At 44.9% G+C, this 12,710-nt stretch overlaps 1 protein-coding gene across 1 annotated transcript in view; it reads right to left on the bottom strand.

Moving 5' to 3' along the window:
• igsf3 (immunoglobulin superfamily, member 3) overlaps nucleotides 1-12,710 on the bottom strand; it is a 78,855-nt gene that overhangs the window by 23,868 nt on the left and 42,277 nt on the right. The window contains exons 4-5 of the mRNA XM_035174504.2: nucleotides 6,369-6,788; nucleotides 2,543-2,929 (exon numbers count right to left, since the gene is read on the bottom strand). Of these exons, the coding sequence (XP_035030395.1) occupies nucleotides 2,543-2,929; nucleotides 6,369-6,788 (807 nt within the window). The remainder of the gene's footprint in view (nucleotides 1-2,542; nucleotides 2,930-6,368; nucleotides 6,789-12,710) is intronic.

Genomic DNA, 12,710 nt, shown 5'->3' with positions numbered 1-12,710 from the left:
TTGAGCATGTTGCCGCGAGTGTAACACAATACTGTGTTGTGCATGTGTGTCTCCACAATCGTATGTAAGGATGTGTGTGTGTGTGTGGGAGGACGATAGTGCAGTGCAGTTTGTAACTGGCCTCGGGCGCATCAGAGCGACAGCCAGAGAAGATGCCCGGGTGAATTTGCGCGTGTGGGTTGAGACTCTCCTTCTGAACCCTGTGTAGCTTGTTGACCAAGTCCACGCGGGCACAGGGAAGAAGAGCGAGATCACAGGGCTCAGCGGCACTTCAGAAGAAGAGGAGGATAAAAGTCTTTACTGGCTACTCTGCTCTGTTTTTCTGCTTTATCTCTACTGTCATCACTCCAGCGTGCATCAAACATCATGGAGCCGCCGTTGACCCAAAGCTCTCCTCGTCCTGTGGGACCGACGCTGCACGTCTCTTGGGGGGTGGGGCTCAAGACTTTTTTCCCCTTCCTCCCCTCAGGCCAAGCTGCCTCCCTCTCTGCTCGCTGGCCTTCCTAATAAGCATAAGCTCTCTGTGAAGATGGAATAAACTCCTTCATTCTAACAAACTCGGACAGACAAAAGTAAAACCCTTCATCCTTTTCTTGTTCCTCAGTATATCCCCGATATCTTACTCTTGTTCTATCCATAGCACAGATTTTCACTGTTGCATGAGAGCTCTCTCTCCTTCTGCAGAGTTAAACTCATCCATCAATGCTGATCTTGTCAGAAGCGTTTGCCCCTGTTTGATCTCTGCTGTCACCTCTGCCGCCCTCTGACTCAACTTTAACCCCTGTCGAACCCTATTACACCAACACTCAGCCAACTCCCAAAATCGGAGTTATGAAGCACATCTTGAAAGTGTGTGTGTGTGTGTGTTGTGTTGGTGTGTGGGTGTGTGTGTGCAGGTGAGACAAAGCAGACATGGGAGAGCAGTTTGTGCATGAAATAAACGCTGCCTGACCGCTACTGCTGTGTTTCATGGGAGTTTCTCCTCCAATAACCATGGCTATTATCCTGTGTAAACACTATAAACATCTTTTATAGGGCATTAAGGTCTTTTGTTGGGAAAACAAAACCTCCCATACAGAGAGCTTCTCGGGAGTATGCTGCAGGCTTGGGGCCCATTGTTTTTGGGCTGATTTAGCAGGGGGTGCAGAGCAGTCAGGGTGAGGAAGCATTTGGCTGCTTGGGAGGAAATACCATCATGCTTTATTATACAGGTAGCTGCTGGCCCCATGCACTTCAGAGAGAAGTGAAGGTAGAAATAGAAAAAGGGGGGGCATGTCTCCAACTGATTGAAGGGTTTAAGATACACCTCAGACCCTGGTCAGACCTGGAATTAACATCATGAGAGATCTGATCACAAGTGGACAGTCTGTTCGCATTTTGCATTAAAAGTTGTTGATCAGATCTCACTTCTTCCGCTCTATATGCAAATAAACATTTAAGTCATTTGTGTCCACGAAGACCAAATGACAATGACGACAATCTGTGTGTGTCGGCACTAGCAAAAGAGAGCAGGTGGAATCAGGAGGGACTGAATGGACCTCGCATAGCTGTGCTGTGCACCAGTTTAAGTAATGCATCAGTCATTATGTAGTGGTCGGTGTTGATACTGTGACGGAGGCCACAAACAAATCAATGTATGGACACTGAGAAGAGTAAAAATAAGATTAAATGTGTAGCGGGTCAGAGGACGTTAAGGGTTTGTCATATGTGGCCCAGGACGTTTGTGCTCACCCAGCAAAAAGAATGTGGCCACATGTGTCCCAGACCATTTCAGAATGTGGTCTGAGTGATTAGATCTTTGGATGCATTCAAACGTGAACTTCGCGCTGTCCACTTGTGATCCGATCACTTAGGACGGATGTTAAAACCAGGTCTGAACGGGGTCTCGGGGACTAATGAGAGGACTGTTTTCAAGGTTTGACTGTAATCACTGACACAAGCCCACCCTGCTTAATCCAGCTGAAGGAGACTGCCTCACGAGAACACATTAATTTAAGCCTGGGGAACCACTTAGAGGGCCCTGGAGAGCCAGGACCCTTTCTCTGCTTCTTTTCTCTTTCCACGGTTTCATTTCATGGCTGTTAGCTCAGTCTCCTCGAGTCTGGCCTCCTCTGCTCTCCATTACCCAACTATAGTGTTGCCACACACACACACACACACACGCACACACACACACACACACACACAGCTAAACCAAGGAAATGGGAAGGACCATAATGCTGCATTACCAATCCTTAGCAATCCACTCAAACAGAAAATACATCAGGAGTAAGAGCACCATTATCCTTTTCCCTCTTACTCACAGCTAACAATAGAGGCTGCACAGCTATCTGTTATAGGCCACCTTGTAGAGAGCAAGGGAAGAGAGGGGGAGGGAGGAAGAGAGAGAGAGAGGCTGGAGAAAAGCACAGTATGACAGTGTTCTCCACTGCCTTTATGAAGATAAAACTCTTTATTATGAAGAGCTCATCATTCTTAGTCTAACTGACAACTAAGGACAGGACAAGTAAGCCATTGGCCTCATGAACAGATTATTACTCACTGAGTGGCTGGACTGTGATCTGGACGTTGCGAGACCTCTTGCTGCGGTCGATGAAGTCTCCCGTGGGCGTCTTCTCCCGCTCGGTCACGCGGCAGATATATTTCCCGGCGTCATCGGACCGCAGGTGCTGCAGCTTGAGCAGGTGCACGTTGGGGCTCTCCTTGCGCACGGTTATGTGTCCAGCGGCCTCACGTGCGACGTAATCGGGGCCCAGGACAGGCACGGCACTGGGGCCCACCACGGCCACCGGTGAGCTGCTGAAGACCCACGACACCGAGAAGAAACGCTCGGGGACATTTTGGGCCTCGATTGTGCAGCGAAGCTCCAGCGGCTCACCGGCCGTGAAGGACCGTCGCTCTGTGCTCACCTGGATGCTGAAGTCCCGATCTAAGTGAAAGATGGAGGGGAAACAGAGGGAACATCAAGGTTAGAGGGGTGTTTCGTATAACAATCATAAATGTGGTCAGGAGGCAGGAGAAATATAGACACAATCTAGGATTCTGAACCTCTCAGCTAAAAGAGAGAGTGTGGGGGGTGATACAGGTGGGGGTTGAGTGGAGATGGGTGGATGCAGTAACATAGGCTGTGGTCACACAATGCATCATTCTGGTAAAACGCTAATCTTTCATGGGGCTCTACTCGCTCTCTCACCCCCTTGATTTCACCTCTGCAATAAAAAGCACATCTAATTAAAATTCTCGCCGGCAATCTGAAACAGAGTCAGGCAACGTGCACCAGCCTACGACGGAGCAGGCAGAGCAAACGCTGCTGGTGCTCGCTCCTCCACACGGCCTAAAAACAGTTTTCTGTGTATGTGCTGTTTCGTTTGCACGTGTGTGTGTGTGTGTGTGTGTGTGTGTGTGTGTGTTCAGTTTTATTTGCTGTATTAATTTCCAGATGATGAGCACAGTGTGTATCAGAGACGGTTTGCCTCTCAGTGAGGTGGTAGCCCTGAGCTGTAATTACAAAGACTTTAAACTGACTTCCTCAGAAACACACTCTCGGAAAAAAGTTCAAAGTCTGCCGTCGGTACAGAGCTCGTTACGGAGGAGAACATTATGGTGGGTGGGTGATGAGGGGGTGTGTGTGGGGGTACTTTTTGGACACGTACAAACACACGGATGCTCGCACATGCTGAATATTGACATACAAACACAGGGTGTGTTTACTGGTGCCGAAACAATTATCATCTGCCAATAAACGTGGAAATTAACTGTTGACAATTTTGATGACAAATATTTAGTTGGTCGTTATTAATTAATAACGCTTTTCTCTGTTGTTATGTCATTATACATAATGAATGCATAATATAAATAGGATATAAAATATATTTTATCTTTGCCTTAATGACACTGTATCTCCTTAGAGCATTATTTGTTTCTATTTTTGTCATTTTAAAAACAAAAAACAAACATGGCATGGCCCAACAGTCTCCTTAAATTTAATCAAGCTAACACATATCAGTCCCCTCAATATTTGTTTTCATCAAGATCCATGAATGACCTCCTAGAGAATCTGTGAAAATGCCATTTCTCGCATTTTCAAGACATTGATAACAAAATGTCTTTGTTCGGGTCCATGCCGAATTGAATAGGCTCTCTCCAGACCCGTGTCCCAAACGTCCACCAAATCCATTCGAATTTCATGGAAATCTGTCCAGTGGCTTTTGCGTGATCATGCTGACACACACATACATGGACAGCGAAACATAACCCTCTCGGTGAAAGTGAAAAACATCACTAGATTTATTATTTAAGTCATGTTTTTTCGTATGAAAGATTTTTTTTTACATTTTTACAGATATCCCAGGGAATAATTCATGGATCGTGATGAAATAAAAATCAGGCATGTTTGAGGAACTGATATTTCTGAGTGTATGCGAAGATAAAATAATCATTACTTGCAACCCTGAAACACTGATACATGCACATAATGGCCTATGTTTGAAGAGAACAGCCCACAGAGGGCAAAGCAAAGAACCACCTTCCTACAGCAAGGCAGCAGCAAAGCAAGACATTGTATCATGACACATTAATGTCATTAAATGTTAAGGAAGGGGAGCAAAACTCAAAAAAAACATTAACTGCCTGGTCACCCACTACATGGTCAAAAACTGGTCACTGCTTAAGTGTTCAGCATGGAGCTCTGTTGGGCCTGTGTTTTACAGGAAGAGTTCAAACGAGAGCTCTGGAGAGACTCGGGATAACAGGCGGAGGGAGGGAGAAAGTGGGTGATGCAGAAAAACTGGAGGGAGCACGAAAAAAAGAAAGACGCAGCAATGAGACACGACTGCAGGAAATAAGAAGTGATGTGAGAGTGGGAATGAACAAAGGAGGAGGTGAAAGAGAAGAGAGAGATAGTAAAAACAGAGTGTGAAAGGTACATTAGGATTCTGTCTGCTGCTCCTCTCTCTTGATGCCGGCTGTGGCTGATTACCTTGTGATGGGGCTGTCTTGCGATACACTCCATCTTTTATAATAGGAGTCTAATGGAGGAGATGCTCCCTCTCTAACTTTTCTCTGTCAGAAATGCAATTGGACGGGGCACACATCAAACACACAATTTGGGCTCAAAGGTATGCAAGCTGTGCTCTCATCGTGTGCAGGAAGAACTCTAAGTAAGCTCTCACACACTTGAGTTTGAGGACCCGCATCCAGCGCCGCGCCCCTTAGCACAATTCTGCTGTATTCTTTTTGTCACGCAACAACACCTCCATCCATTATAGATTAGAGAGAAGACAAAGAGTGACGAAGGGTGCTGCGAGGGGAGCTCTTTGTGCCTTTTGTCTGCTCCCTATAGTAACGGGAGCTCATCTGACAAACCTGCTTTTACATTCGAGGGTTACCATTCTCCCTCTCATGCTCACAGAGCTATCTGGGGCACCATCAAGTTGTATTGGTCCAGAGCGGATCTGATGCTTAATGGAGAAAGGCAAAACGATTCCACTTTGAAGTGATTTACTGACAGGAGACACACTCGCCACTGTGTGTGCTGCCTTGGTAATTGAGCTAATGTCAAAACGGTTTATCGCCCATCCCCGCGACCCCTTCTTGGAGGCACACAAAGACAATCTTTATGGGTGTGGATACAGCAGCGGTGGAAGTGATGGGGTCAGGTCGGGTGAGAGGTGACGAGGATGCGAGCACTCGTAAAGTCGTCTTTGCTTCTGGTCCATTAAGTCTAGATGTAGAAGGCTTATGAGATCATTATCATATGAGGCATATTCCTCCATCAGGCACCTCAACGGACTCTTTGTCTCTCCCTTGTACTTCCATCATGGAGCCCTTGTTACTTACTGAACCACATGTCACGGTGCCGCCCTTCCCTCCCCCAAACGTCTTCCTCCCCATCTTGGTAACTCCCTTCCATTAGACAATCTCCTCCTTCAGATATACTAGCACTGGTAATGCACTCACATACTAACTAGACAAATGTCTATTGTTGGGGAGGAGCGATTGAAAAAAACATTTTTGGCTTCTGAACTCCGGGCCGCTGGTTGCCTAGAGAGATATTACATATGTGGAAGCCAATAGGGCCCCCCCGTGGCAAACACCCACGCTGTTTGCAGCCGGTTAAATTAGTCTTGGATACATTTGTAATGTTGTCCATCAAACAGACACAAATACAAAAGTGGGGAGTCTGTGGAGGTTTCGTTAAGCCCTTTTTAGCGAGCTAATGAGCTTAGTGGGAGATACTGATCAGCAATCAGAGGAAGCCGGCCCACATGCATGCGAGTGTTCTTGTCAAAAGGATGGGGACCTAGAAGCAGACCAGACTTTCCTCTCATTCCATCGTCTTTTACACAGAATTGATTCCCTTTACTCACCAGTGGGCTGAATGCGGAGCTGAGTCTTTTCGCTCTGCTTGCGGGTCATGGCGAACCAGCTACCGTCCGCATCCTGAATCCACTCTGCAGCCTGGCAGTAGAGAAGGCCCTGGTCCATGGGCTGCAGCTTGTGAATGGTCAGCCTGTAGGATGTGGCGCTGGTTTTATCCAGTCGGAGGTCCCCCGCTGCCATCCTCTGCCGGTACGGTCCACCAGAGCGGAGAACAAAGTCCCTTGACAACGTGACCAGCTCCTGAGGCGGGGCGGTGGCTTCCTCCGGAGACCGCAGGTACCAACCCACCGACAAGTGAGTGTGCTGCACCGTGGTCCGAGACACCTCGCAGGTCAGCTGTAGCGTGTCGCCCTCCACCTTGGACAGAGTCTGGACCGGAGCCGTCACTGTCAATGAGTCAGCAATGACTGCGGAAGAAACAAAAGGGGAAGAGGGAAAATTAGCACAGAATATGTGGATGCTGCTGGGGATGTAAGGGCAGATTTAGACCCCCAACATATACTAAATCATTTGGCAAATTTCCCCATATTGGGACTAATAAAGGATTATTGTCTCATCTTAAAAAAATCCTGAGATACCATGTAATTCTGTTGTTAAAGATGGAAAACAACTGGTTTACACTATTATGGAAGTGCAAATAAACAGGCTGCTATGAAGTGGTTCAAAATCTAATTTACTCCCCATCGTGAGGAAAAGGTGTTAATGCAAGCAAGCTTTTTGTTCTGGAGCGTCTGCTCTCTGGTTCCTTTTTTCATACATGTCACTGCGCTGACGTGTGATTGTCGATCTCAATCTCACCCACCCCAGACCCCCAGGCTCAATATATCCTAAGTGCTTTTCCATAGCGCGCCACACACACACACACACACACACACACACACACACACACACACACACACACACACACACACACACACACACACACACACACACACACACACACACACACACACACACACACCTTGCAGCCAAGCTCCCTCCCAATAAACGTTCAAACATTCTTTTGATCACACATACTAAATTTACAAACTGCAAGTTAAATTGCTGTAATAAATTCATCCCAGCTCTTCTATCTACAACACAACTGAGAACAGAGGACAGACTTCAAGCCAGATGGCTGCAAACCCAGGAGATGAGAGCGGGGGACAGTCAAGAGCAAGGAAGCAACATCAAGGCATAAAGACGTGATCGTTTCAGGAAGCAGTCTGGAAACGCTCGGAACTCTGACAAAAATAAACAGGTAGAGCTTTATAAAAAAAAAGGAGCTTGTGTTGCCACAGAAGTATTTTTGGATGTGTACCAGGACGCTGTTGTATATGTGTGAGAGAGAAAGAAGAGAGACTACCAATAGTCCTAAGAGTCCAAAATCTTCTCACATTAATGACAACCACAAAGAAGAGGACTTAGAATAAAAAAAGGTAGTGCCAGTGTGCTGAGTGAGAGCTCTCACAAATGATCATCATCAATCTAATAATTCCAGAAATCTCTGTCTATCTGCAGTTCGCAGATCTTGAGAAGGTTCATCTTGTCTGCCTCACACTTCACATGTCTATTGTTAAAGACCCAAGAGAGTGCAGATTTGGACATGTTCAATAAACTTTAAATAAATAAATGACCAGTGCTCTGTCGCAGCGACGGCCGAAAGACCTTTTCAACGACAATGGCATCAATGACTGATTTTCCAGTTCTGTGTCCTACGTTTTGAGTCGAGCTTCACCAAACTTTGAATAAACAGCTCATTGTGCAGCAGCGGAGGCTTCAGGGTTTTGCAGTTTGTGTTTACTTTCCACGGCTCAAATACTGCAGGTCACTTTTACAGTTTCAGAAAGAAAACTGCAACCAGCATCACCACAGGCCAAGCAAACAGCCCACCCCAAAACAGCCATGTTTAGAATGGGCACTGCACAACACACATGACCTGAGGCTGCAGACATGCTCAGATGTACATTGAGTGTATATGCACATGCACCTGGTGCCTGAGAAGAATATACGGACTCGTCAGTGTTGAGTGTTTAACAGACAGTCGTCAAACATTTAAGCTCAAGTGTGATAAACTGCATTGAGTGAGTAATTCCAAAAGAATCTTTCTTGCGTTGCCTCGTGGTGACTCCTCTCAGAAGGCAGAAATTGGAAGTGTTGTGAGTGGGTATATTCTTGTGGAGTGCTTTGTCAAGATGTTTGGCTAATCGGGCTCTGAAGGGGATTGTCATTCTGACGACTACAAATCATTTCAGGCCTGTGCTTCTCCTCAACTCACCTGCTATGACTACACACAGATTCAGGGAGAAGCTTTACTCCCACATTGTTTGGGATTTATTCAAAGACATACTACATACACGCACCAACTTTAAAACAGGTGCTCCTCGCGTGTGCTCATGCATCTGCGTGTAAAAACACGAGATGAGGGACCAAGATGGGAAGAACAGAGAAACAGATGACACTGATGAAATCAACCGTGGTGGGTGTGGGTGAGTGCAATGAGGTGGTGGTGGGGGAGGCGGAAGGGGGTGGCGAACAAAGGCAGAACAGATCAGAGAAAGAAAGATGGAGGGGGCGGACAAAAAAAGACGCTTGACATCTGGTTACCGGAGTTTAACAAGACACTCAAAAGAAAGAACCGGGGCTAAAACAGTAGTGGCAGGAAAATAAAGTGAGTAATCAGGTGGGTCAGACACAATGGCAGTAAGATGAGATGCCGCTCTGCAGATATTTATACACGCCAAGATAAGAATAAACAGCTCCCTACAACAGTTTTAAAATACTGATGAGGTCGGACCGAATATGTCATCTAATCCACTTCTACATTTTCTTCACTGCTGGCAGCAGTCATTGACATCAATAAAAAACACTTCTGCTGATTTATTTGGTTGTTTGACGTATGATGAAATTACATATTTGGGAATACCACTAGACCTTAATCTGTGCTTATATTCAGATGAAAGGTTATGATAGTCTGCCTCTTCAAAGGGCTCGAACCACTGGGCAATCATTTGTATCGTTTACGAATTGCCTCTGCTGTCTGTTGGTTTGGTCGTTTATATGTCAGCAGGATTAGGCAAAAACTTCTGAATGGATTTCCACAAAACTTGGATGAGACATGAGCCAAAAAAGAACCTATGACATTCTGGCATGGACCCAGACAAAGGAGCGGAATTACTTTTGAAAATGTTTCGCCATTTTCGCAGATTTCCGAGTGAATAATTCATGAATCTTAATGAAGAAAGAAAAACAGGCATATTTAAGGGACCGATGACTATGAGTTTGTGCAATTTGATGCAGATCCAAATCAAAATCCAGATCAAGCCGATTTTATTTGTGGTCTCTTAAGGGCACTGTTGGGCCTTGGTTGAGGTATGAGCTCCACTGAGTGCCATTCTAGTTTGCACTGGAATTATAGTGTGATGATATGATCTTTTTTTAAATATTTCTACAAACCTGTGCAGTCTAAATAAAAGATTTAAAGTGAGTAAAAATTGTTTTTTGTTTTTATATGTGATTTTGTCTATATATTGCCACTCTAGTATACATGGCTATATTGTGAAATTCTGCACTCCTCATGTACGTTAATGGGGAGAAAGACCTCTCGGCAAAAACTGATTATTACAAGGTCACCTCAGTGCAACTGTATGTCGAAGCGCTTTGCTGAAGACACCTAAAATCTCTTTTATACCATCAGATGCTCTGTGTGGAAATGACAATCACATGAAAGATCGTGCTCTTTTAAAAAGCATCACTGACGTCTGATTCTGCTCTTCAAAGACACTGGTGTTGCCACGTCCTCTCATTGTGACTCTCCATTCAACACCGACTGGACGGCTGCCTCACACAGACACACTGTTGCCACAACAACACACCTACGCTACAACCTGCCATTGCCATAGCAACGTTCCCACATGATGCTGCGGGCCTCTGAGAACACCCGGGAGCTACTATAACAACCCCCTCCTCCCCCTCTACACCAACCCAATTTTAAATCTGACTGCCGTCCGCTGTGGACTTCACCTCGGGAACAGAGGGTGAAAACCGCAAACTGATTCTTCACGCCCCTTAGCCCACTTCATATGGAGATACTCAACACATAAAATCCTCTGGGCCAATCAGATCCCTGCAGGCAGAGATCTGCTGGAAGACAGAACCAATCAGACACTCTCAGCATCTCTGAGGGTTAGGCTGAGGTTGTAAACACACCAAGATCGCCTAACAGCCCCGCTGACCTCAATCTGGGGAGGATTAAGAACACCATGAGATGGCTTTCTCGGACATGCACACAAAATTGAGAGAGTGTGAGGACACCACGTTGACTTGTTTAGCTTAAATAATAAATGCTGTATCAAATGAAAAGTATTTCAATGGCCTTAAAAGACAAATCTGACAGTAGTCTGTTTCTTTTGTAGACAACCAATCTCAAAATCAGATAAAGATCAACAACTCGAATGGCACTTAGGAGAAGTGCAAGGCCCGACAGTCCCCATTAATTCAATTATGCTGCACTAAATTCCACACACTCATAGATATCAGTCCTCTAAACAAGCCTGATACTATTCATCAAGATACATGAATTATTCCCAAAGACACCATGTTAAAGAAAGTGCTGAAAAATAAAATCTTGGATCTGCACTCTGATCTAGATCCACGCTCAAATTGAATGGGTTCTTTTCTGACCCATACCAGATCCCTCCACCAAGTTTTGTGGTAATCCGTCCAGTAGTTTTTGCGCAATCTTTCTTACAAACAAACAGAAAAACCGACAAATCACCATACAAACTTTAATGGCACTCGGCAGAGCACATACCTCCGCCAAGGCCCAGGACTCCTTTAAAATCAATCAAGATGTACCAAATTTCGCACACTCATATATCAGTCTCCTAAATATGCCCATTTCTTTCATCAAAATCCACAAATCTGCAAAAATGTCAAAAAACGCCCTATTTGGCACTGGATAAAAACATCCTTGATCCGCCCCCTGATCCGGATCCGCACCAAAATTGAGTCGGTCCTTTCATGACCCAGACTGAATCTTTAAACTAAGTTTCGTGGTAATCCGTAGTTTTTATGTAAACAGATAAGGGTAAAGACATGTCCTCCTCGGCAGAGGTAACGACTCAATGAACATTTTACTATTAAGTGAAGCCAAAAACCTGATCTACCTCAAGACGACAACTGATATTGAAAAACTATCACCAACAATCCACTGCATGTTTTCTTCACTACAGTGAACATTTCCACATAAGTTTATTTTAGGTGAGTTTTCTATTTCGTGTCCTCATTAACCAGCACAGCAAATGTCTGGCAATCCCAATCTAATTTTATTTAATTCCTCCCACTAACACCGACAAGTGTCAAAATAAAAGTTCTGAAGACGATAGGAATGTGATACATATTTAAAATATTTAGTCAGTTCACCACAAATAAATATGTTTGTGTCTACAGCAATTAAATGAGTTAAGTTTGATTAGCATGAAATACATTTCTTAAGGACTGTATTAAGTATTTCCTTATTTGTGTCACATCCCTAGTTGCTGGTATCTCTGAATATTGGAATTTCAAACATTTTTTAACAGAAGGATCAGGCAATCTTTCATATCGTAAGATCTCGTGTGTAGATATGAAGAAAAGAAACATGTCTCCGTTATTTTGCTTCTTTTGACACAGAAGATGTCAATCCTTCATAAATCTTTAAAACTACTCTCTTCCTGCTCTACCTCATCTGCAATTTTCACTTTCATCTCTCCTCCATTCGTGATCTTCCCCTCCACTTGCACAGCGCTGTGAAGTGAGCGACGGTTGTCATCCCTCAAGCCGGCCTTTTAAGTCCAGTCACACAGGGATAGAAGTGTGGGGGACACGAGGACACAAAAACGGGTGGAAGAGAGATTTCGCAAATATGACACCGTGAGAGAAAAAGAAGATAATTCATGAAGTCTGATCCGTTACATTTTGCATGTGCCCAAAATTGTAACATCTCTCTGCAGTGTTTGAGGTGGCTATTGAAGCTGCAGAGGCAGAAAAGACTCCTCACAGACACAAGAAGTAAAAGGGAATCAAACAGCGGTGTTTGAAAGAGCGTTCAGTGTTTCTCATCCGAGTGATTGTTTGAACACAGTTTTTAAAAAGGTGGACGCAAAACAGCACAGAGTGAAGACGCAACCACGCAACACTCTGTGCACTCACTGTTGTGTGCCGATAGTTGTGGTCTGGTCTTGGGAGAAGATGATTACATGAGGAACCAGAGAGATCTGCGGTGCACTCTGGATGTTACCACTGCTGAAAGTGTTAATACTGGAAGAAGCATGTGCTCGCTCCGTGTCAGCAACACAAACAACACGTGT

Source organism: Hippoglossus stenolepis, chromosome 13 (assembly GCF_022539355.2).
Source record: "Hippoglossus stenolepis isolate QCI-W04-F060 chromosome 13, HSTE1.2, whole genome shotgun sequence".
Lineage (NCBI taxonomy): Eukaryota > Metazoa > Chordata > Actinopteri > Pleuronectiformes > Pleuronectidae > Hippoglossus > Hippoglossus stenolepis.
The sequence above is the reverse complement of the archived record's forward strand: the minus strand, read 5'-3'. Positions and strand labels throughout refer to the sequence as shown.